This window comes from Saccopteryx bilineata, chromosome 5 (genome assembly GCF_036850765.1).
Source record: "Saccopteryx bilineata isolate mSacBil1 chromosome 5, mSacBil1_pri_phased_curated, whole genome shotgun sequence".
NCBI classification, from domain to species: domain Eukaryota; kingdom Metazoa; phylum Chordata; class Mammalia; order Chiroptera; family Emballonuridae; genus Saccopteryx; species Saccopteryx bilineata.
Genome location: NC_089494.1, coordinates 240227154 through 240249777, shown reverse-complemented (window position 1 = coordinate 240249777; position 22624 = coordinate 240227154). Strand labels below are relative to the sequence as shown.

Genomic DNA, 22624 nt, shown 5'->3' with positions numbered 1-22624 from the left:
TTAAAGGAAAAAGGGACAAAGAATGATATTCCAGAAGGGAATGGCAAGTTCAGAGCGCTGGTGGTCACAGGACAGACCAAGGCAAGTTCACAAACCAAAGCGAAAGAAACCGCACGTGAACAGTTACACAGAGAGTGAGTGATGGGGTGAGGAGCCTAAGAAGGAAGGGAAGATGGGGGACACGAGCAGAAAGAGCAGCCCGACACATAGGCCAGCTCTTCCTGCGACTGGAGAGGAGAAAAGAACAGGAAAAAATGCAAAGAAGAGGGGGATTAGCTAATGCTACTGACACTGTTAATTAGCTCTTTAGAAAATCTACCCTACTGTGATGAGAAATGTGGTAGCACAGAGCTCCAGAGAAGTGTTCAGGGTTTGAAGCAAGTGTCCCTGGCCTGGCTCTGGCTGATGCAGGTCCTTCCTCTCTCTCAATGAAACTTGTACCCTACACTCGCCCTTATCATGCCCTACTGTAATACCAGTTACGTGTGACTGCAGGGAATGCCATGTCGTTTACATTGTTTTATTCCTGGGACCAGTACAGTAGCTGGTAGAGCAAAGAGATGAAGTGAAGTCGGGGTTGCAGCTAACCTTCTTCCAGACCTCCACAATGACATACCCACGCAGGGGCCCACTCCTCCACTCCCCGGGACAACTTTCTGAGCCCCCGAATCCAGTGCTGCAAGACCGTCTGCAAGGTGCAAGGTCGCAACAGGAAAACCCATCACCGCACCGGTTACTTTCACAAACTTCAGTCCACCGGGAAAAGGCTTCTGTATAAAGTTTCTCATTGTAAGAGGGACCAGCTCTGGTATACCGAGTTTAGAGCTCAGAACAACCCTGATGTAAAATATAGGGCTTATAATATATGACTAAAGAAAAAAGGACAAATCATGAACACAGCAAGCGTGTTCAGGGTGCATTATGAAACACATTCACCAAAAATCTAAAAATGTCGGCACTGTCTTTTTAAAACCCATACATGGACCAGTAGGCACAAAAAAAAAATGATTACATGCTTAAAAATCAATTTTTATATCTAAGTCATGCATAAGAGACATTTAGAATAGCATTTCTAGAATTGATTTAAATGTAATAAGCTTTCCCTGTTTTTATTTTCCACAACCATTAGCTGGGACACATTATATATGACAATAAAGAGCATTAGGCGCCAATCTGCCACCAAGCAGTGATGAGCGTAACTCATCGCTAATTACCTGCACACTTCTTACAGATGACAACACAGAGGTTGATGGACGCCCAGTCAGGGTCCGGGGCTTTACAATCTGCGCAGCTCCTGTTAGACTCATTGAACCAAATCTTCTCAGCTACTTCGTAATCAGAGAGAGTTTCTGCTATCGATTGCTGCACAGCTTCAATCCACTCCTGCTTCTCCTTTTCAGACTCGGCTATAAAGCTGAAACAATGAACGGTTCTGCATTATCGATCTCCCTTGTAAAGGCCAATTAAGCAGTATGTTCCGTTTGCATATTAATTCCACTCACAAATTAAACAGCAGCTGAAAAAAAGCTGCCTTCCAAGGCAGTTGGAGAGTCTTTTCTGTTAAAAATCATCCAACTTAGAAATCTGATTTTTTTCCTGTCACTTTTCATATTGCTGATGACTTTGTTTACCTATCTTGAAGAAAAAAATCAACATACATATTTTTCTGACCGGGATATAAAACATTGCCTTGTTAGGTCAAAAGCTTAAATGAGAGGCCATGTTTCCGAAGCAGCGGTTATGTCAGAATCAATGGGAGACTGGCAGTCGCACCACTATAGGATTATTTCTAAGAAAGAATGACATGCTAGCCTGAAACTAAACTATCAGAAACACCCACCATCTATTTTAATTTTTTTATATTAAAATATTCTTTTGTAATTAGAAGAATATATAGATGGCTTCAAGAAACTGAGAAATCAAAAAGTTTTAAGGGATTATCATTCTAACAGAATTCTAACTCATTTTAATCCATGTTTTGATGCATTCTAATTCTTAGTGTCTATTGATTGCCTGAGTGAAAAAAATAAAAAAATTAAACATCAGTTTCTTCAAGTCCTTTAAGAAACAGTCACAAAGTAGCTATAACGTGCCTGGAAACGCGCTCCAGTGCTGCAAATCTGGTGACTGGCCCAAGGGTTAACGCTTTGCGTTACAATTTTCTGTTCCGACGATGAACATGCTTAGAAATATAGTGAAAATAACAGATGGCTAATGTGTTCTAACAATCTGTAAGAAAACTGAGTGGCCTACATGGTTCTTTTTTTTTTAAGTTCTTTATGCTTTCATTGTCACTATAAGTTTCTTAGTGGTTTCTGTTTCTACGCAGGGATTGGTCACAGCCAACCTGGTCCAATGGAAAACAGTCCTCGGTCTTGGCCCCTGGTTCCCGGTGTACGCTCTAAAACCGTTGGAAAGGTAAGTGTCTTCTGTGTGTTAAGGAGATAACTTACAGCTGGCAGTCCAGAGTGGAGCTGGACACCAGAAAGACCGAGATGACAGGAGAGCGGGAACTCTGTGCCAGCCCCTCAAGACAGGCGACTGCATTCATCATCACTGGCCCAGGAGTTAATCCAGCCTATGAGCTAAAACCTCCGTAAAAGCCCCTGAACGAAAGGGTTCAGAGCACTCCGGAGCTGGGGGACACACTGCGGTGCTGGGGGCGGGGCGCTCCCAGAGGACACAGAAGCTCGGGGCCACCATCCCTCACACCTTGTCCTGCGCAGCTCTCCTGCCTGGCCTTTCCTGAGTTGCATTCTTTATAATAAACTGGTGACACTAATTCAACTGTTACCTTGAGCTCTGTGAACAATGCTAGCAATTTATCAAAGCTGGGGGAGAGGGGGTTATGGGAACCCTGGTTTAGAGCCCATTTGCACTGAAGTGTGAGTAACCTGGAAACCCAATATTTGCAACTGGTACCGGAGGACGGTCTTGTGGGACTGAGTCACTCAGTCCGGAGGGTCTGGTTCTTACTCAGACACGGCAGAACACAACTGAAGTGTAGGACATCCAATGGGTGTCCAAAGAGTTGGAGAATTGGTCGCTATGAGGAAAACCCCACATATTTGGTATCAGACATGGGACTGAAACAGCTCAGCCAATGTCTACATTTTCAGTTGGAGCATGAATCTGCATATGTGAAAATAAAGCTTATTATCTTTTATGTGTCTTTTTTTTGTTAAAATTTGAACCAGCAAACATATTTTGACTGATAAACTCAGTACTAAACTTGGGAGTATTTTTGAAATTCCTAAGTAATTGTTAGCCCTTAAAGGTCCTTGACAATTGCCTCTGACCTTTATAATACCCTGTAGTGGATTGATTAGTTATGACAAATGTATTAATAATGTGGTTGAACTCAGCAGATACTGACTTATGCTGCTTCTGTGTACTACAGCTGTGGAGTCATTACAGATTATTCTAACACACTTTAAGAACACGTTAGGTTTTCTGTTTCACGGTTATAATGAACAATTACTAGAATACCATAATACAAGATACAAAACAAAATGCTAAAATATTTGATTAGTAGATGCTAGGAGATCCATTAAATTCTGCATCATGTTAAGCTGGAGTTCCTTTCAAGAAATCATTACAGAGCATTTACAATTAGGGGTTGATCTTAAAGGAGGGATGGCATTTGATTAAGCTAATAAAAGGTAAATAACAACACAGCTTAAGGACAACATAATATTCTCATTTTTATTTTATTCCTATAAAATGTAAACTAAGTTTCTGTATATTCATTGATAACAAAAAAATGATCATACTTACTAAGCCCACTAAGAAAAAATGGTCTTAAGAAAAGAAACAATTCAAATTTCATGAAATTAGCATCTCTGCAGGTTTGGTGATTATTCAATTCACTTTTACAAGATGCTTACATAGACTGGTCAAAAAAATTAAACATTATAGAAAAGTAAAAAACTTATTTTATTAAATGTCCCATAAGCCTGACCTGTGGTGACACAGTGAATAAGGAGTTGACCTGGAACACTGAGGTCGCTGGTTCAAAACCCCCAGCTTGCCTGGTCAAGGCACACAGGAGAAATAACTACTAGAAGTTGATGCTTCCCGCCCTTCCCCGCCCCTTTCTCTCCCTCTCTCTCGTCTCTCTATAATCAACACATAAAATCTTAATATAAATAAAAATAAGTGTCCCATAAGAAATAAACTCACCACTAGCAAAGGAAAAGTGGCTCCCCAAAGCTTTCCCACAGTAGTACAAAACACAAAATGTTTAAATATAGCTTACCTAAAACTCCTATAGGGAGTGATTATTTCAAAAGATTGTTTCATAGTGCGGTCCACCTGCTTTACATTTGCCACATTCATTGGAATTATGGTAATGCCGAGTCCACTTTTAAAATCCTAGTTTGAAGAAAAATAGAGAAAACAATAGCAAAAATATAAATTTTAAGAGTACAACCATATTCTCTAACACCCCATAAATCCTACTAAATTTTACATAAAATTAAACAATTCATTAAAAACTGCCCTGGCCGCGCCTGACCAGGTAGTGGCGCAGTGGATAGAGCGTCGGACTGGGATGCAGAGGACCCAGGTTCGAGACCCCGAGGTCGCCAGCTTGAGCGCAGGCTCATCTGGTTTGAGCAAAGCTCACCAGTTTGAACCCAAGGTCGCTGGCTCAAGCAAGGGGTTACTCGGTCTGCTGTAGCCTCACGGTCAAGGCACATACGAAAAAGCAATCAATGAACAACTAAGGTGTCGCAATGAAAAACTAATGATTGATGCTTCTCATCTCTCCATTCCTGTCTATCTGTCCCTGTCTATCCCTCTCTCTGACTCTGTCTCTGTAAAAAAATAAATAAATAAAAATTAAAAAACAACAACAACTGCCCTGGCCGGTTGGCTCAGTGGTAGAGCATTGGTCTGGTGTGCAGAAGTCCCAGGTTCAATTCCCGGCCAGGGCACACAGTAGAAGCGCCCATCTGCTTCTCCACCCCTCCCCCTCTCCTTCCTCTCTGTCTCTCTCTTCCCCTCCTGCAGCCAAGGCTCCATTGGAGCAAAAGTTGGCCCGGGCACTGGGGATGGCTCCATGGCCTCTGCCCCAGGTGCTAGAGTGGCTCTGGTCTCAACAGAGCGACACCCCGGATGGGCAGAGCATCGCCCCCTGGTGGGTGTGCCGGGTGGATCCCGGTCAGGTGCATGCGGGAGTCTGTCTGACTGCCTCCCGTTTCCAGCTTCAGAAAAATACAAAAAATACACACACACACAAAAAAAACCCCACCAAAAAACTGCATGGAGTAGTCAGCTCATTGTAGGCAGTCACTTTCAACACACAGTAAGAAGGTGCCATTCTAAGCGTGACAGGTCCACCAGTAATCAAGTGTGGACTTCTTTTACATGAAACAGAAATTGAATAGGACACAGACCCTGGGCTACACACGCCAGGCTTTTCAAAGTTGGGCACGTTTCCTCCCTTATTACCCAGTAGTGCCCAGCAGTATTCTAGGTGGGAGAGCCAGATGACACCGTGAGGTTGTTGTAATTACTATTTACACCAGGGGTCCCCAAACTATGGGCCACATGCGGCCCCCTGAGGCCATTTATCCGGCCCCCGCTGCACTTCCAGAAGGGGCACTTCTTTCATTGGTGGTGAGTGAGAGGAGCATAGTTCCCATTGAAATACTGGTCAGTTTGTTGATTTAAATTTACTTGTTCCTTATTTTAAATACTGTATTTGTTCCCTTTTTTTTTTTTTACTTTAAAATAAGGTATGTGCAGTGTGCATAGGGATTTGTTCATAGTTTTTTTATAGTCCGGCCCTCCAACGGTCTGAGAGACAGTGAACTGGCCCCCTCTGTAAAAAGTTTGGGGACCCCTGATTTACACAAAGAAGGGGCAGTCAAGGCCCAAGAAAAGATCAAGTTACAAGGAAAATACAGCTGTCCTTGGCAGAAAGGGACAGAACCCCAAGCCATCTGTTTGTCCTTCCTCTGTTTTACTGTAAGACGTGACTCTAGTCTATCCCATTATATTTCTCATTTACTCTCAAAGGCATTACTTATTTTACAATTTACCTCATTTCCGGCATTTTATTATGTTGCTCTTTCTTCAATTAGATTCTGAAAAAGCCCCTCCACTGCTGTTTTGGTATGAAGCACGTGCCTTTTGTTCAACACCTCCCACCACCATGTTTGGTTTGTCTCACCAAGATTAGAAATTGTTCACATAGCCACACAGCCTGCATTTTAAAAGTGTTCAAGGTTGCAATATATTCTCCAGTCACAAGGGCTTGGGAATTTGTTTTATCAAATAATCTCAACATGTTAAAACTATAATTAATCTCTACCCCCCCCCCCAAAAGAAATGTCTATGTGAACAGGTGCAGGATCAATGTGCTCTGAGTTCCTCAATTACGACTGGGGAAAAGTAGCCATGCTGAAGGCAGACTGCAAAGTGCCTTGGTCCACTTTCAAGAAGGACACTTCTGGCAGGACCAGGCAAGTAACAACTTGTATTGATAGATCTTCTTCTCTTCTTCTCTCCTGCTCGATAGGTCAAAAAGAAAAACGTTATTCTTCCATGTCCTTTGCAGGTGGGAGGGGCCATATGTCATAGTTTTGGTCAATAAAATATATTTATAATTCCTGGCTCAGGGTGGGAAGGTAAAAACACAAGGACTTTCCACCCCTTGCCTTTCCATCTTCCTGTGGAATAACATCGAGACACACAGAAGCCATTTAGGGTGTTAGGATTCTTGAGATGAAAAGCCCGAGGATAAACTCTTAGACCCCAAGGCCCCCTGGTGGCATCGGCTCACCACTACCTACAACAAGATATTTGTTAAAAACAAATAAATCCTATCTGTTGAAGCTACCCTTCAGGTTTTTGATACTAATGCATTCCTGACATAATAAGTGAAATAGAATAATACTTTAACAGATCTTCCCCTGTTTGTCAAGATCCCCCGAGTTTCCATCACACTGCAGAAAAGACTAATTTTTTTTTAATGTATGAGTTTTTAGTTAGAATAAGAAAATGACTCATAAAAGAAATCATCAAATATTGTTTTCTGATGAAAGAACAAACGGCTCATTTTACTAGGAGAAGCAAGCCAAACGAGAGTCAATAACATAAAAGAAAAGATGCAGACACGTGCTAAGTGTTTACAATAATTAGGAGAATGTGGTATATACTTCCACTTTGTATAGTAAGCCCTTTTACGAATATCGGTATTTACTGTGATCTGTATGAAGAGAAGAAGGCAATCAAATTTTTCTGGCCTGTCCCATTTCATGTTTCAGCATTCTGGTAGAGTGCTATACTTACTAGTTAAATGAAAACAAATTCTCGATTATCCATGCCAATGGTCCTGCTGAATAATCCAGTTGTTAGAGGAACCCCCCCCCCATGCATAGGACTGGAAACTGAACTCTCTTTTATAAATGAGGAAGTAAAGTAGGGGTGGCAAGCAAGGAACTTTTAAAACAGGTTTCTGATGGATCAGCCTGATACAGGCTAACTCTAGAATAAAACAGGCTGCACGTCTTTCAAAGAATTCTGAGTAATGAAGCTTCTAACAAGAGCTGGGTATCAGATCACCGTGGATGGTATTCTCCGATGGGGGTCTGGCCTGCAGGGTAGCATGTGTCACTAAGGGTAGAGGACACACTCAGACCATCAGACTAGCAGACAGTAAGACTGACAACCTTTATGGAAACGGATGGGCCTGATCAGGGCTCCAGTCTGAATAGATGGCCCTTCATTTCTATAAGCAAATCACAAAATGTCTACAAGCAAAGCTGAAATTTCTGTTAAAAACAAAATAAGGGGCCCTGGCCAGTTGGCTCACACTCAGAGCATCGGCCTGGTGTGCAGGGGGACCTGGGTTCGATTCCCGGCCAGGGCACATAGGAGAAGCACCCATTTGCTTCTCCACCCCCCCTCCTTCCTCTCTGTCTCTCTCTTCCCCTCTCGTAGCCGAGGCTCCATTGGAGCAGGGATGGCCTGGGCGCTGGGGATGGCTCCTTGGCCTCTGCCCCAGGCGCTAGAGTGGCTCTGGTCGTGGCAGAGCAACGCCCCGGAGGGGCAGAGCATCGCCCCCTGGAGGGCAGAGCGTTGCCCCTGGTGGGCGTGCCGGGTGGATCCCGGTCGGGCACATGCGGGAGTCTGTCTGACTGTCTCTCCCCGTTTCCAGCTTCAGAAAAATGCAAAAAAATAAATAAATAAATAAATAAAATAAAATAAATAAAAAAATAATAAAAAAAAAAAACAAAATAAGGGAGGGTCGGCTTAAGGCCCCAAACATCTTCACAGCAAGGGAAAGATGATTTTTTAGTCTGGAAAGAAACTGCAACCCACTTCTCAGTCGCTTGCAATGGCCATATGGTTTTGGGTAATTAGAGTATCCACTGAACTCACCAGCGCAAATGGACTGTAAAATGCGCCGCAGAGGAATAAAATAAATGTCAGTGCTCACAAAAGCTATTAAATAAAAAACAAATGCTTTTCTTATTAAAAATATTTGTGGTAACATGAAGCCATCCATCTTTCAGACCATTTTTAGAACAGACTTAGACTCAATCTCATTCCTTGAGGTTCAACCAAGTGATCTGTGCTGATCTTTCCCTCCGACTCTGAGATTCCGATTCCGTGAATCGGGAAGCAGAGCCTAAGGATCTTCCCTTAAAGAACAAAGCAAAGCCACAATCCTGTGAGTCTCATGGGCAGCCAATGTTGAGGAACGCCAAGTTAGAGAGCAGAACTAGTTGTGGAATCTAGACCAGAGGAGTGCAATATTAAACTAACAGGATGTAAACGCTTCTCAGCCTTCTGCCCTGCAAAAAAGGCATGCGGTCAGTTCAGACAAAAACCATCGGAAATCATTAAGACTACTAGCTAAAAATAGGCTGGCCGGAACCCAGTGATACATTGGATTTTATCCAGCTCCTATCTGTCCTGGGTGCCTACCCCTGTGCCAATATCTAGAGGTTTTGAACGCATCAGTCTTCATTAGGCATACACAGAGAATGCCACCGTTCAGGATTTCTTTGTGTAGGGCTCTGAGGATGACAAACAGCTGTGAGCTCTCCTTTGATTTTCTAAATCTGTAAAGAAAGCAAGAGCAGATACACCTGTTTTTAAAACGGGAAAATCTGCCCTGACAAACAGTGTTTAACAGTGTTTATTAAGTACTTAGCAAGAAACAGAAATTGTGCCAAGCCCTGGATCCGCCCCAAAGCATAAGACGGGGTACCACCTTGGGGGAGATTACCGTCTAAGGAGGGAATGAGAAAGAACTGTAATAAGTCAGAGAAAGGCAAGTGCACAGATGCCAGAAGGATAAGCACCAAACCCAGCCCAGAAAAAAGAGCTGCGCTCACAGGAGGCTTCCCAAAGGCGGTGCCACCCGACCAGACAAATGACAAAACCGAGACCAGCTGGATGTGATGTACCTCTCCTGCTTCAGTTCACTCATTTGTACACTGGGGATAACAGTAGTATCTATTGTATCTAATAGTACATCTATCACTGTGGGGAGCATTAAATTCATACATTGAAAATGCTTAGAAAAATGAACACCTGGGATGCAGTAAGCGCTACACAGCCCTAGTCAGCAATTGCTATCATTGTCATTCTCTACCTCTTTTTGAGTTTGAAGCCAACTGCACACAATACCTATTAAAAAATTAATTACAAGAAAATACATGTATAAAAATAACGAGTATACCTACATTTTTTAAAAATGGGATGTAATGTCAACGTTAAACCTTCAAGAAAATTTAAAATAAATTAACCACTAATTGCAATCTGTCAGCACTCTTCATAATTTGAAAAATAGACACAAATCAGGAACAAGGCAAACTTCCCATCTTTAAAATGCTATAAACTAGACTGAAAAAAAAAATACCATAAAACTAAGTGGGTAAAATGTTATTACAGAGTACATAAAACTAAAAAGCTTCTGGAGTAAACAACATTTTACATTTAACTTGCTGTCAAGAGAATGTAGGATCTCAGAAAGTGAGATTCCCGCCATTAGTTCTCTTGTAACAAGGGCCATGGTTGACAGCGCAGATCTGGACAATTGCCAAGGTGGTAACGGCCGACAGGCAACTGGCAGTCAGACCTGGGAGAACCTTGCCGAAGCACTCACCAGGTGTACAACAGTTGGCAAGTTATTTAGTTTATTTATACCTCAATTTTATCATCTATGAAAAGACAGTAATATCTTCCTTATCTAGCTTTGTTATAAAAATTGATGAATATAAAATTGAAGATCCAATACATCCAGGCAATGGATTTTAAAGCCAGAATTTGTCTTCAAATTTTATCCGTTTTATTTACAACGACGGAACATATTCACACCAATGATTCCATAGGAAACATCCAGGTTAGAATTAACGGTGTTCACCAAAGATACTGCAATGAGTTATCTGTACAAATCTGAAGCAACAGAATTTTGTTGAAACTACATTTTAAAACTATATAACAAAAACTGCAAAATAAAAGTTTGATTCCTAAACAGAAAAAAATAAAAAGGGTTTATTAACCCCAAATTTGCTAAAACCTATTTCAGGAAATACTGAATGCCAGGTTTCCAAGCCAGGAATTGAAGAACTTAGCGCTTAGACATTTGTTGAAAACAGATGTGGCATTGTCTGACATTGGCACCGGATTTCCTGGGAAACACCAGATGCAGAGTTTGGCCAGATACAGAACCCAGAGAATTGAGGTCACCACCTACATCGTGCTGCCGCTTTCTGCACCACACAACCCAGAGCCCTCTGAGGTCCATTTACATTCTGTCCGAGTCTCCGGCCCCTGCCAGACACCAGGGAACATGATGTTGGGGGAGTGCAGGGGACTGAGTCTCTTATTATGCCCTGATTTGAGAATGTTTAATCAAGTAAATGTATGTAGTTAAAACCTCAATGCCGCAATTATCACTAAATGGACACACAAACCCACCAAGCAAGACATCTGGCTGTAATGCATCTGCTAATATTAACATGATATTCAAAAATATTCATTAGAAAAAGATGGCAGACTCATTTTCAGGACAACATAACAAATGAAAACCAAAGCCAAATATATTAAATTTGTCTAACATTCATTTGTAGAAATTCCATTCAACTAGCAATACCATATATATATAATATATATAAAATATATATATATATCTCCAACACACATATATATACACACATGCATACACACATACACACTATTTCAAGATAAATACATTTATAAAAATAATTATTTTTCCACAATACAGAAAACTTATAGGCTTTGAATACAAAAACAATTACAATAAAATTTCTATATAACAAAAATTAACTGGAAAATTAAAAGTGAGCAGGAAAGCAGTTACAGAAAGTATGACATGAAAACTAACATCATTACCATATGAAAAGCTTAAAGAAATTCTCAGAAAAGACAAAATCCCAATCAGTAAGTGAAGAAAGTTCACAAAGAACAATTTTAAAAGAAAAAAAATTTAAAGATAAAGTGTCTAGTCAAGAAAACATCTGTAAATTACCATCAATTAAACAAGTTCATTCTACATGATGTTTACTGAGGGTCAGCTATTTTCTTGGAACAGCTGAGGACATAACAGTGAATAAAGTAATATTTATAACACTAATTTATTAATATAAAGATTATAACACTTTTCAGTGTTGGCTTAAAATGGGCCATCTTTTAAACAAAAAGATGATGATGATTCACAAAAGACTGCATATAATATGTTACTAGTTAATACATACCTAAAGAATTTGGTAAAATCAGTCACATCTAGTAAAACACCTAAAGTGTTCTTGTATAAAATATCACATTAAGAAGACTTTATCAGTATCTAAGAAGGTGGATTTGTTCATAGACAATCTGACAAGTTACCATAAAAACTGCTTCCTGAGACATAAGGAAATGCAACATCATTCTTTTTGAACTCACTCTCTTCAAGACTTCCCATTCAAAAAAGAAGCTAAGGATCTAAACTGAGAAAACTAGAGGGTATTACTGGACTCACAACCACTGGCCCACTCAGTATGGACTCAGACAGGAGACTTCCCTGTACAGGAGCCTGCACCGCCTTCAGTCCTTTGCTTGCAGTTAATTGTCTAACACGGGCTAACAGTTTTCTCCCCATTTCGTAGTAATTTAATTTTCTGATTAGCAAAAGAGGTAAGAAGCCCCATGGATCAAAGGGGCTAGAGCACAGGATGGGGGTCACTTTCTAATATTTTTTATTTTGATGTTTGGAACCCTTGGCACAACATTTTATAACAAGGTGTTCAGGACCTACTGTGCCCAAGGGACTGATCAAAGAAAAGGTCTATTGCCCTGGCCAGTTGGCTCAGTGGTAGAGCGTCCGCCTGGCATGCAGGGGTCCCGGGTTCGATTCCCGGCCAGGGCACACAGGAGAAGCGCCCATCTGCTTCTCCACCCATCCCCCTCTCCTTCCTCTCTGTCTCTCTCTTCCCCTCTCGCAGCCGAGGCTCCATTGGAGCAAAGATGGCCTGGGCGCTGGGGATGGCTCCTTGGCCTCTGCCCCAGGCGCTAGAGTGGCTCTGGTCATGACAGAGTGACGGCCCGGATAGGCAGAGCATCGCCCCCTGGTGGGCGTGCCGGGTGGATCCCGGTCGGGCGTGCAGGTGTCTGACTGTCTCCCCGTTTCCAGCTTCAGAAAAGTACAAAAAAATAAAAATAACTTTAAAAAAAGGTCTATTTATCTTTGTGATCTGATGCACAGATGAAAAACAACACACAACAACAGAAGCTGGTTGTCACTGCATCACATCCTCATCTTTCCAGGCCTCTTCACTGTTCCCGAGTCTTGCCTTCTAGCTCTTCTGTAGTCTGAACGCTGCAATGTCAATGGTGCTTATGTCCAGGTAAGTTAAAAAAACTGTCAAATTCCTTTCCTCTTAGTTCATCTATTTTTCACTGTCTCATAAGTCCCAGGCTTATATGACCTTTTGTCATCCTCTGCCATTGCTGGTTGGGGGTTCTCAATTGTTCTCGTCTGTCCCTGTGTTCTGGGAGAGCTGGCTGGGAGAGTGTGCTTGGGAAGGGCGAGCCACTGTGAGTCACCAGGACACCCACCTCCGGGATGATCCCTTCCATGGTGGCAGGAAGTCTTTCCTGGCCACACCCACAATAGCTGGAGGGTATCTGTACTTGGTACCACTGAGATCTGGGTGAATTACTAGCTGATCTATTACTGACTAGGGTGCTGCTGTGATGAAGAATTCCTTGTTCATACAGTTTCTTAAGCTTTCTAGGATGTGACCTGTGACAGCCTGGTGGGTCTCAGTGGCAGTGGCTTCCCTCATCTCTAGTGACGCTTTTCACTGTGCCAGGCCGTGTGGGGCATACAAATGAGATTCGGTGCATCTTTCAAGGGACCCTGAGCAAAGCGTAAAGGCTCCAATTCATGCACATGAAGAGCCACCCCTCATATCCTACCTTCTTCCTTGAGGGCCTGGGTCAAGGCTTTCTCATCCACCCGTCCACCCATCCACCCATCTACCATGGGCTGCGTTCACCAGGAACACTCCTCGTCTCCTCCACTTTGCAGTAAAGTCATTGATGAGGAGGGGATTCTGTTCCTTGAGGTTACAGTGCAAGAAGATGCAGGGGATCTGACACACTAAGTCCTGCAGGGTGCAGACCCTCTGTATGCCTAGGGACCGCTCTCCCCCATCCTGCCAGTAGGAGTCATAAAAGATGCTGATGAATCCAAAGGACTTGGCTCAAACTGCGAAGGCCTGCCCCCCGCCACCGAAGCCAAAGAGGCCCAGTGTCTCTCCGTGGATGCTGGTTGCTCCAAAGCGGCTTGATCAGCTTGACACTCTGCATCCACGTGCCCTTTGGCAAGCACCTGGTATACCACATGTTACTCCGCCACAGACGATTTGGCAGATGGTAGAACTGCGGTGTCTTCCACCACGCAGGTGGGATGTCACACACGCCGATCCTGAGCTTGCAGGCCAGGCCGCCTTGGTGTAGACGTTATCGTAGCCACTCCCTATCTGCACGATCACTCTCAGGCCTTTCACCTCTCCCGGTTCTCCCTGGTGAGGGTGATGATGTGGGACATCATGATGCCCATGGCTTCATTTAACACCTACCTGTTTCAACTGGTTGTGCTTCAGCACTTTTTAATGACAGTTGTTTGTCACATTTCTATAACATTTTAAAAGGCAGACAAAAGCAAACCTCTGGATAGATTTTTATTCAAAAATCCTGCAAATGAAAGTGCTGAAAGTGCAGCCAAAAAGGCAAAAACAGGTGATGATTAAATGAAAAATACATAATGTTAAGCTTAGGTTAAGTTTAAAGTTAAGAAAGTGCATTTTTTTACAATTAAGTTTTTGTGGTTTCATTTTAAGTAAAGAAAGTGCAGTTTTAGTTTTGTTTAAAGTAAAGAAAATGCAGTTTTAGTTTACATTTAGTATTAGGAAAGTGCAGTTTTAGTTTACGTGTCTACAGTGCCTGCATCCCTTCCTCCCTCCCTCCTCCTCCGCCATTCACCACCATTGGCCGCACTCGTCTGTCTCCAAGGTAAGAATACAGTACCAAATAACACTTTTTTCTTTTATTTCATATATTTTGTTGTGCATTGGTAAAGTATACATGTGTGTTTCTTAATTAAAAACATCTTTTTTCATAATTTAGGATGGTTTGGGGATGTTTCACAGGGCTGGAACGGATTAAATATATTTCAGCTAATATTTTAAATGGGAGAAATTTGTTTGATATACAAGTTGATGGACTTACGAGCTCGCTTACAGAACGAATTAAACTCGTATCTAGGCCCTGGCCAGTTGGCTCAGTGGTAGAGCGTCGGCCTGGCGTGCAGAAGTCCCTGGTTCGATTCCCATCCAGGGCACACAGGAGAAGCGCCCATCTGCTTCTCCACCCAAACCCCTCTCCTTCCTCTCTGTCTCTCTCTTCCCCTCCCGCAGCCAAGGCTCCATTGGAGCAAAGATGGCCTGGGCGCTGGGGATGGCTCCTTGGCCACTGCCCCAGGCACTAGAGTGGCTCTGGTCGCAACAGAGCGACGCCCCGGAGGGGCAGAGCATCGCCCCTTGGTGGGCAGAGCGTCGCCCCCTGGTGGGCGTGCCGGGTGGATTCCGGTCGGGCACATGCGGGAGTCTGTCTGACTGTCTCTCCCCGTTTCCAGCTTCAGAAAAATACAAAAAAAAAAACAACCTTGTATCTCAAGGTACCACTGTATAAGATAACAAATGGTTACTAGACTACTTATAGTGATCACATAGTAAGTTACATAAATGTGGAATCACTATTTGGTATACCTGAAATTAATATAATAATGCATGTCAGCTAGAATTAAAAATAAATTTAAAAAATATTTTTAGTGTCAGTTGCTATTTTGTTATCTTCCTCTCTGACAAATGTTTTGGTTTTATCTCTTCATGGTTTTATAAACTAACATTTCCTAAGGCATTTCTCCTCCTTAAGCCAGTAGCTACTTCAAGTTTCAGTGACTACAATAAGCCAAAGAATGAAAGAGAAAGGAACAGATGAAAAAAAGTGCATGCTGGAACTGAGCAGCTGGGAAAGGAGAGTCCACGCTGACCGCACAGAGTTTAAACCTGTCAGGGGAACAAAGAAGGGGACTCACTGACCGGCCTCCCCGGCTGTCATGATGCCACTTCTGTTAAAAAGGAAGAGGTTTCAAAAATAAGGAAAGGCATGAATTATGAAAAAGTCTGTTCTAATAGCCATTTTAACTTAGAAAATATAACTTCTGGTTTCAGCAGACGGGACAGATCCCGAAAAAGTGAAAGGAGAGCCAGCAGTGTGTTTGTGGGGATGCCTGACATGGAATCACAGGGACACCTATTGGAAGCACAGAAAAAGCTCTGCAAAAGATGAGCAATAATCCACAAAATTAGAGTAAGCTTCCAGACATACCCAGAGCTAAAGGACCTGAGGAGATACAACCGCTTCAAACATTTTCTTTTATTCTGACTTTGCAAATGGAGTTTTCATTTCTCCAATAAAGCATTTTCTGGTAATAAAAGTTTATGTGAAGAAAATAAAAAGTGACAGAGGATTTATAGGCTGAAAAATGAAAATTTATATAAAAATTATTAAGATTTCAGCAAAAAACAAAAACCCAGTAGCTGTAGTTTAGAACCATTCTTAATTTATCAGTAATAGTTCCAAAATTTTTAAATTTAGTACCACTAATAATGATGTTAACTTTCCACTTAAAATGTTGCACATTTCAAAATGTTCAGTCAAGAAAAAGATACGCTTACAAATGAAACAGTCGCCAAAGTTGTGGAAGGCTTTCTTTACACATTTCCCAACTCCAGAAATATCTTGTTCACTTTAACTGGATGCTTATAGTTCTTAAGACAAACCTCAGAGTAGCTAGCTTTTCACTGAGGGGGTTTTTGGGTCACCTGTCACTGAATCACCTAGGATGCTGTCTACAAATGCAGACTCCAACACACCATATCAAGAAATTCTAAGTCAATGGGTCTAATGAGTCCAAATATCTGGAATTTCAATGTGCAACTTATTTAAATAATGGCCTTAGAGACAGTAATCCATCTCTCTTCTTCACATGATGCCATTTAAACCTAAGGAGATTAACTTAATTACCTGAGCCAATTAATAGCAGAGCGAGACTGAAACCCCAGAACTGCTACCGCCCAGTCTAATCTTCATTGTTCTAAACATGCTCCCAAGCATTTTTATAATAGCTCTTCCACATATGCTGCGACAGCCACCCTTCCACCTCTATCCACTGTCTGTTTACTCTCTAGCGTCACCTCAAAGTAAACTAGTGGAACTATGTACAAATAGAGGGAAAAAATTGATAACTGTTCACACACTAGGGTGGTACAGGGCAATTGTCTTTATTTTTTTTCATTCTAATCACACTATAAGTCATATGGGCAATAATTTTACTGTCTTAAAATATTTTTAAATGAAAATAAGCTTTGATGCATGGAACTAAATTAGAGCCAATGCAAATTAAGATACACAGATTCAAATCTCTTACAGTTTTGAGATCTTCCCTATTACCTTAAAAAAAAAACCCAGAAGATTCTCCTATGTGGTGTGCATAGAAAACTTCCAGAAGCTGTGTCAAATGACATTATTATATTTTAGTGCTTTCCTAAAACATTAGCTTAAAAGCTCAGTGCACTCAAGAGAAAGATTCCTTATTTAGCATGTCACTCAACTTCTTCAACACAATTTGCTCAACCATGTGAGCAAACCAATAGGTAACTTTCCTCTGGGAGAACAGCACAAACTGGATGTAAAAATCAATAAAATTGGAGTGGAATGTCAGGGCCTGAACATAAAGAGCCTTCCATAATTTATCCATCCAGTCTTTAGCCAACTAGTTCTTTAGACCAAGTCTTTTAAGACCTGGCTCGATATAGAATGATTAATATGATGCAAATTTTTAAAAGAATACATATACAAACAATAGTATGAGTTTTTTAAGGGTGTGTGTGTATATATATATATATACACATATATATACACTTAATATGTAATATGCATATTAATGCATTAAAAAGAATTTAAAATATACATATATCAAAAATAGGTTTATTACTTAGAAGATGAGGAGGGGTCTAGTATTAATGCTTTAATTTTAAGGACAATATACTAATTATTTGTGCATAAGGAGTGTTCTTCATTCTCAGACTTCTCTAGGTGCCCATTCTCTCCACTTCTTCTACCCAAGTCTAATAGAGCATTGAGCTCACCACCTGTCATGAACACTGGGCTTTTCTGACTTTCCCTCCTGGAAGACTTGTGTCGTCAGTAGTAAGGGCATCATTTTTAGAGTGCCTGACATGGTACAATGTTTACTGAATGCACACTGTGAACCTTCTAGGTAACTAAATTATTTAAGGAGAGAATCTTAGTCTATTTCTAAAAGGTCACAGGCCACAGTTTTCTTTTTCATACACACTTAAAAAGATAGTTTGCTGTACAAGCAAAGAAGCTGGGCTTAGAGTTACAAAGTTCTGGTTTTAAATTAAACTCTGCATAATGAACTGTAATCCTTAAACAAGCTACTTAATCCTCATTTTCCTCATCTATAAAACATGAAGAAGAATATCTTCCTCCTACATTTGTGGGGAAGATTAAAGGGAATGTTTATAAATTAATTAGCACAGTAGCTGGAACTCAAGAAATGATTGCCATTATTATCATTTTTATGCTCAATTACAATGTTAAAGCAAAAATTTTCATATAACTTTTTTCTAATCAGAAAATATTAATAAAAACCTTAAAAACATTCTACTTCTAGAGAATAACAAACTAAGACAATCTAACTAATGTAAGCAATTAAACTAATACTTTGAAGCCCACCAGGTCTGTGCAAGTAAAAGATGAATACCTCAATTAATTTGTGCTATGCATTTGGCAGAGTAACTTCCATCTGATACATGCAAATGATGCATTTCTAACCTCCATTCCAATAACTAAAGTTTTAATCATCTTCGCAAACTGAAACTGTCCACATTGAGTTCATACACATTATTAAGCTGTACATCACTATTCTTGAGAAATAAGCTAACTATCAAAGTTATTAAGATGCCAACAGTGCTCAACTGATGCTGTCCATACTTAATTGGCTAACAGAGATTTACCCCATAAAATATAATGAATAAGTTCAGGGAATGCCTTGGCTAAATAGCTATAGTTACCTTTTTGAAACTACTGTTTGTTTTGAGTTTATATCTCTATTTTCATTATGAAAATATTCAGCATTCATATTTCACCATATCATAACCCATTACACTGCATCATAAAATGAATTCATTTTATATCAGCTATCCAAACCATATCATTTTATTTCACAAATAATTACTAAGCATTTAATACAGTGTGTCTGTAAAGTCATGGTGCACTTTTGACCAGTCACAGGAAAGCAACAAAAGACGATAGAAATGTGAAATCTGCACCAAATAAAAGGAAAACCCTCCCAGTTTCTGTAGGATGATGTGGCAGCATGTGTGCATGCGCAGATGATGACGTAACACCGTGTATACAGCGGAGCAGCCTACAGCCATGCCAGTCGAGATGTGGATGGTACAGAGGAAAGTTCAGTGTGTTCTGTGGCTCGCTAAATTCGAATCTGTGACCAAAGTACAACATGAATATCGGCGTGTTTATAACGAAGTGGCACCACATAGGAATAACATTACTCGGTGGGATAAGCAGTTGAAGGAAACCAGCAGTTTGGTGGAGAAACCCCGTTCTGGTAGGCCATCAGTCAGTGATGAGTCTGTAGAGGCTATATGGGATAGCTACCTAAGGAGCCCTAAAAAATCTGTGCATGAGCCCACAGTGAACTGCACTGAATAGGTATGAAACTGGGAGAGTTCTCCTTTTATTTGGTGCAGTTTTCACATTTCTACCATATTTTGTTGCTTTCCTGTGACCGGTCAAAAGTGCACCATGACTTTACGGGCACACTTCTAGGCTGAAAGATTAAGGTAGAATTAATTACCAAAAAGGGGCAAGGAAAGAATTTCCTTACACATATTAAAAACAAGATATGTTACAGAAAGGGAAGTCTACAGAATCAAACGAAGTTAATAAAGTTTGATAATACTTTAACATCAGTCTCCTTAAAACAGTTAAATTTTCTATTGAATCTTTCGATATTAACCAAATTCAGTAAGTTGACAACTGAAGCCTGTTTTATTTATATATATGTGATGTATGTGTGTATTTAAGTGCATATGTGCGAATGTGTATATTTCAAGCATGTGCCTCTATTACTTCCTTTACTAGCAACATATCTGCTAAAAGAAAAAAAAAGCCAAAATGCTGTGACTCAAAAAAAAATGTACTTACACTATAATTTTCTGTTTCAAGAACAAAAGCAATACAACAGGTGCAGAACTGGGCCTATTTCATCCACAGCTGTGATGTTTAATTTGTTCTTAATTATTCCCTCATGTAGTTTTATAATGTTACTTCAGCTAAGGAATACTTTTCAAAAAATTATTTCCACTGATTCTATTTCCTCTGTCTCTTAAAAAGGTGACATCTAGCCTCAAATCTGATGTAATTACTTTCTTGCTACTGAACAGAGAAAATTCAATAAAACCACAACACTCTTTGCTGTATTTAGTGGAGTACGCAAAGCAAAAACAAGACAAAAAATAAGAACCCTAACAAGTCTAACAAAGCACAGTTGCTAATATAAGGAAGGAACCACAATTTGCAAATGCTGGAATATAGCTTACCTGTTCGTTTTTGCAAAGCCACACGCTGTTTCCACTTAACACAGTAAAAATTTTGGCTTTATACCCTCTCAGTTCAAGATACCCACATTTCTCAGGCACAACTGCTTGGGACTGGGAGGGGGACTGTGATTTCAGTGCATTTAATAGTACGCTCATCCAGTCATTTCTCTCCTCTGAAAATAAAGACAAGAGAAAATACATATATCCAAACATATATATATTATATACACATAGCAACACGAACAAGGGATCTACTCTCTACAACAGAGACACACACTACTCAGTTGCCCTATACCTAAAAACATGGCCCCCACCTTGGAGCTTCTTAGAAATGCAGAATCTCAGCCCCCACTCCAGATACAATGAATCAGAATCTTCCCTTTCAAAAGATCTCCAGATGACCTGTATCCATGCTCATGATAACAAGCATTCTTCTAGATTACTCATGAAATTGAATTTTTTGTTTTAATAGAAGAAAGTAATAAAGTGACCAAACTAACGTTAACATATTCTGCTTGGCAATTAACTTACTCAAATGCCCTAAAAAAATCTTACTTTCTGTCACTTAGCACCTAGTCATTTAAGATTATGCATGTTGCCTTGATATTCACTTATCCATTCCATTCTCACAACAATCACTAACAATGGCATCTCTTTTGGAAAATTAAAATTTGGATCTCTCCATTCTTCCACAAAAGGTAATTGACCTTCATGGGTGTTATGGGCACAGGAATTTGATGTCATCCCAAAGAGCAATCAAAGCTATAAGTCAAGTTAGATATAAACACATAATAAAACACGGAATAAAATAGTATTAAATAGTATATAAGTCAATATAATGAAAGTTAATGATGTACTAAAGATCATACAGCAAGTTAGTATTAAAATGGTAAGAATCAACCTGATAGGTAGTGGCACGGGGGATAGAGTGTCAACCTGGAATGCTGAAGTCCCAGGTTCGAAACTCTGAGGTCACTGGCTTAAGCATGGGCTCATCGGCTTGAGCTCAGGCTCACCAGCTTGACACTGGGGTCACCAGCTTGAGTGCAGGATCATTGACATGATCCCATGGTCACTGGCTTGAGCCCAAAGGTCACTGGTTTGAATCCCAAGGTCTCTGGCTTGAGCCCAAAATTATTGGTTTGAACAAGGGGTCACTGGCTCAGCTGGAGCCCCCCAGTTCAAGGCACATACATAGAAGCAATGAATGAATAGCTGAAAAATGTGTCACAACTACGAGTTGATGCTTCTCATCCTCTTTCCCTTCCTGTCTCCCTCTTGCTACAAAATAAAAATAAAATAAAACATATAAAAAATTAAGAGAATCAAATGTGTCAACTCTCAGACAATTGTGGCTGGCACTGTGAAAAGAAGGAGAATTCATGCTGGGTCTTGAGAATGAAAAGCAATTGAAATGACAAAACTGGGGTCTGGGAAGTCCAGGAGACATAGCTGCACTACCCAACACATAGAAACAACACAGAAGGCTGCCATGGGGAGTCCAGGAGACATAGCTGCACTACCCAACACATAGAAACAACACAGAAGGCTGCCATGGGAAGTCCAGGACACATAGCTGCTCTACCCGACACATAGAAACAACACAGAAGGCTGCCATGGGGAGTCCAGGAGACATAGCTGCTCTACCCGACACACAGAAACAACACAGAAGGCTGCCATGGGGAGTCCAGGAGACATAGCTGCTCTACCCAACACATAGAAACAACACAGAAGGCTGCCATGGGGAGTCCAGGAGACATAGCTGCGCTACCCAACACATAGAAACAACACAGAAGGCTGCCATGGGGAGTCCAGGAGACATAGCTGCGCTACCCAACACATAGAAACAACACAGAAGGCTGCCATGGGGAGTCCAGGAGACATAGCTGCGCTACCCAACACATAGAAACAACACAGAAGGCTGCCATGGGGAGTCCAGGAGACATAGCTGCTCTACCCGACACACAGAAACAACACAGAAGGCTGCCATGGGGAGTCCAGGAGACATAGCTGCGCTACCCAACACATAGAAACAACACAGAAGGCTGCCATGGGGAGTCCAGGAGACATAGCTGCTCTACCCGACACACAGAAACAACACAGAAGGCTGCCATGGGGAGTCCAGGAGACATAGCTGCTCTATCCGACACATAGAAACAACACAGAAGGCTGCCATGGGAAGTCCAGGACACATAGCTGCTCTACCCGACACATAGAAACAACACAGAAGGCTGCCATGGGGAGTCCAGGAGACATAGCTGCTCTACCCGACACACAGAAACAACACAGAAGGCTGCCATGGGGAGTCCAGGAGACATAGCTGCTCTACCCGACACACAGAAACAACACAGAAGGCTGCCATGGGGAGTCCAGGAGACATAGCT

At 41.2% G+C, this 22624-nt stretch overlaps 1 protein-coding gene and 1 pseudogene across 4 annotated transcripts in view; both read right to left on the bottom strand.

Moving 5' to 3' along the window:
- The window catches only part of ARAP2 (ArfGAP with RhoGAP domain, ankyrin repeat and PH domain 2), a 179100-nt gene that overhangs the window by 96239 nt on the left and 60237 nt on the right, over positions 1 to 22624 (bottom strand). For all 4 annotated transcript variants that reach the window (XM_066279125.1, XM_066279123.1, XM_066279126.1 and 1 more), the window contains exons 9-11: positions 20241 to 20413; positions 4259 to 4374; positions 1215 to 1414 (exon numbers count right to left, since the gene is read on the bottom strand). In XM_066279125.1, coding sequence (XP_066135222.1) covers positions 1215 to 1414; positions 4259 to 4374; positions 20241 to 20413 — 489 coding nt within the window. The remainder of the gene's footprint in view (positions 1 to 1214; positions 1415 to 4258; positions 4375 to 20240; positions 20414 to 22624) is intronic.
- Positions 12916 to 18480, bottom strand: LOC136338066 (C-terminal-binding protein 2-like; annotated as a pseudogene).